General features: G+C 36.8%; 1 protein-coding gene across 1 annotated transcript; it reads left to right on the forward strand.

Moving 5' to 3' along the window:
- Positions 1-602: 602 nt before the first annotated feature.
- On the forward strand, positions 603-1,327 carry LOC122058283. Its single transcript, XM_042620898.1, has one exon. It carries the CDS (start codon positions 923-925, stop codon positions 1,115-1,117), a length of 195 nt encoding a protein of 64 aa, XP_042476832.1. The 5' UTR covers positions 603-922; the 3' UTR covers positions 1,118-1,327.
- Positions 1,328-1,900: the final 573 nt, after the last annotated feature.

The raw sequence follows: 1,900 nt of genomic DNA on the forward strand, positions 1-1,900 counted from the left end.
ATACAAAAATATACAAATTTTGATTCATTTTTAATGAATTTTAGGCTGTTTTTGATTTCTTATCAATTTGATTCGATTGTGATTCAGTTTTTGAATAGTTTTGGGTTTGATTTTGGGTGTTATTGATTTTTGATGAGATTCGATTTGTTAAGGGATTACAATATGTCAGATCAAAACCAGTCCAATAAACTTTCGAGTTGATTTTGTCTAGGTTTAAACAATTCGATCCAAGAGTTTTTATCGATTCGATTTAGGCATTGATAACCCCAAGTAAAATGGTCTAAAATATTAATTAAAAAAAATAAAGGTAGATCCGTCCGACCCATTCCGATCTCAACTGATACCGATACGGATTCGAATACCATGGAATTGAGATTCTGGAAAAATGGAAACCACAGCACCACAAGCGGTTTCTGGTTTATAGATAATGGGTACTTTTGTTATTAAAGAAAAGGCCAAGCAGATAAGAATGAAAAGAATCTCATCGGTACTAAATTATCCACGTGTCAACAAACGGAAACAGTTGGCCTTTCGGAGGCGGACAAAATCTTTCTCTCTTCCTCTGGTTTAAATTGGTTGGTGATATACTTCAAGAAGAAGTCGAAGTAAAAATGTAAAAGAAAATACCAAAAGGTCGCAGCAATCTGTGGTCTCTTCTTATAATATATCAAAGCGGCCGGCTTAGGTATAGAAAGTATCAATTCCCAGTTGCGACTTTGGTCTTCGTGTTTTCAGCTATATCTATATCTCTATATATATATATATATATATATATAATATCGACAAAAAACGGGGTCTCACTCTTATCCGAAGTAGGAGATTGTGATTTGTGATAGAATAAAAAGGAGATAGTCAAGATCAAGAAGACACCTACCGGACTCAATTCGAGAGAGAGAGGGTTTAAGAAGAGGATTTTTCAGAGATGATTTTGGTGGCGATTGTGGCGGAGCTACTGGAGGAGTACACGATGCTTCTTGCTAGGGTTTTGGAACATCTCTTCCACGAAGCTCCTTTTCCAAGGCGGATGCGCTTCCTCATTCTCAGTAATCTTCCATTTGCTTCTGCTACCACTACCACTACCACTACCACTCCAAGGATGATTCGAGCCGCACCTTAAACCCCGTCCTTGTATCACTCTGGTTGGATGGGGGAGGTTTCCCTTTTCTTCTTTTTTTTTTTTTCCAATCTTTTCTTTCTTGTTTCTCTTTCCCCCTTTTTCTTTTGATTTTTGATCTAGATTGTTACTTTGTAAATGGAGAGTAGTATGTAAATATTGTTTGACCTGGAGATCACCTTCATTCAATATATTTTGGCTTTTACGGATCAATCTGATTCATATATTTAAAGCTTCAAAAGATCAATAATTTTTTTTTTCTGATTATTTTTTGCTTCTTTCGCTTTAGATGATGGAAATTCTGGGTGTTGGGTTTGTATCGGAGAATATTATTAGTCTCTTCTTCTATTGGTTCTTCCCTCGGATCTCTGCCATTCCAAATTTCTGAAAATAGGGTTATGAAGAAAGCGACAGAATTTTCTGTGCGTGATGGAAGAGTCTTGAAGAGAAGGGGATATGGATAGCAGCTAGCAGGTCAATATCAAGGTAATTTTTTTTTTTTTAACCTGTGTGGGGCCGTTGATATATATATTTTTTAATCGTGGGCTCTGTGTAGAGTGGGCGAATGGCAAGTTACCTAAACCCTTCAGAATCATTATGGGCTTGATCCACCAATTCTTCACCGGTGATTGACACCTGTCCTCAAACCATCCAACGGCTGAAATAAAAATTGCTTTCTGAATTTTAAACCATTCTCTCCAAACCATCAAACCTCATAACTACAAAACCGCTGAAATCTCAAACCACTCTCTCTCAAGGAAAAAACCCCTCTTCATCTTCAGAATC

The sequence above is a fragment of the Macadamia integrifolia genome, chromosome 12, assembly GCF_013358625.1.
Source record: "Macadamia integrifolia cultivar HAES 741 chromosome 12, SCU_Mint_v3, whole genome shotgun sequence".
Lineage (NCBI taxonomy): Eukaryota > Viridiplantae > Streptophyta > Magnoliopsida > Proteales > Proteaceae > Macadamia > Macadamia integrifolia.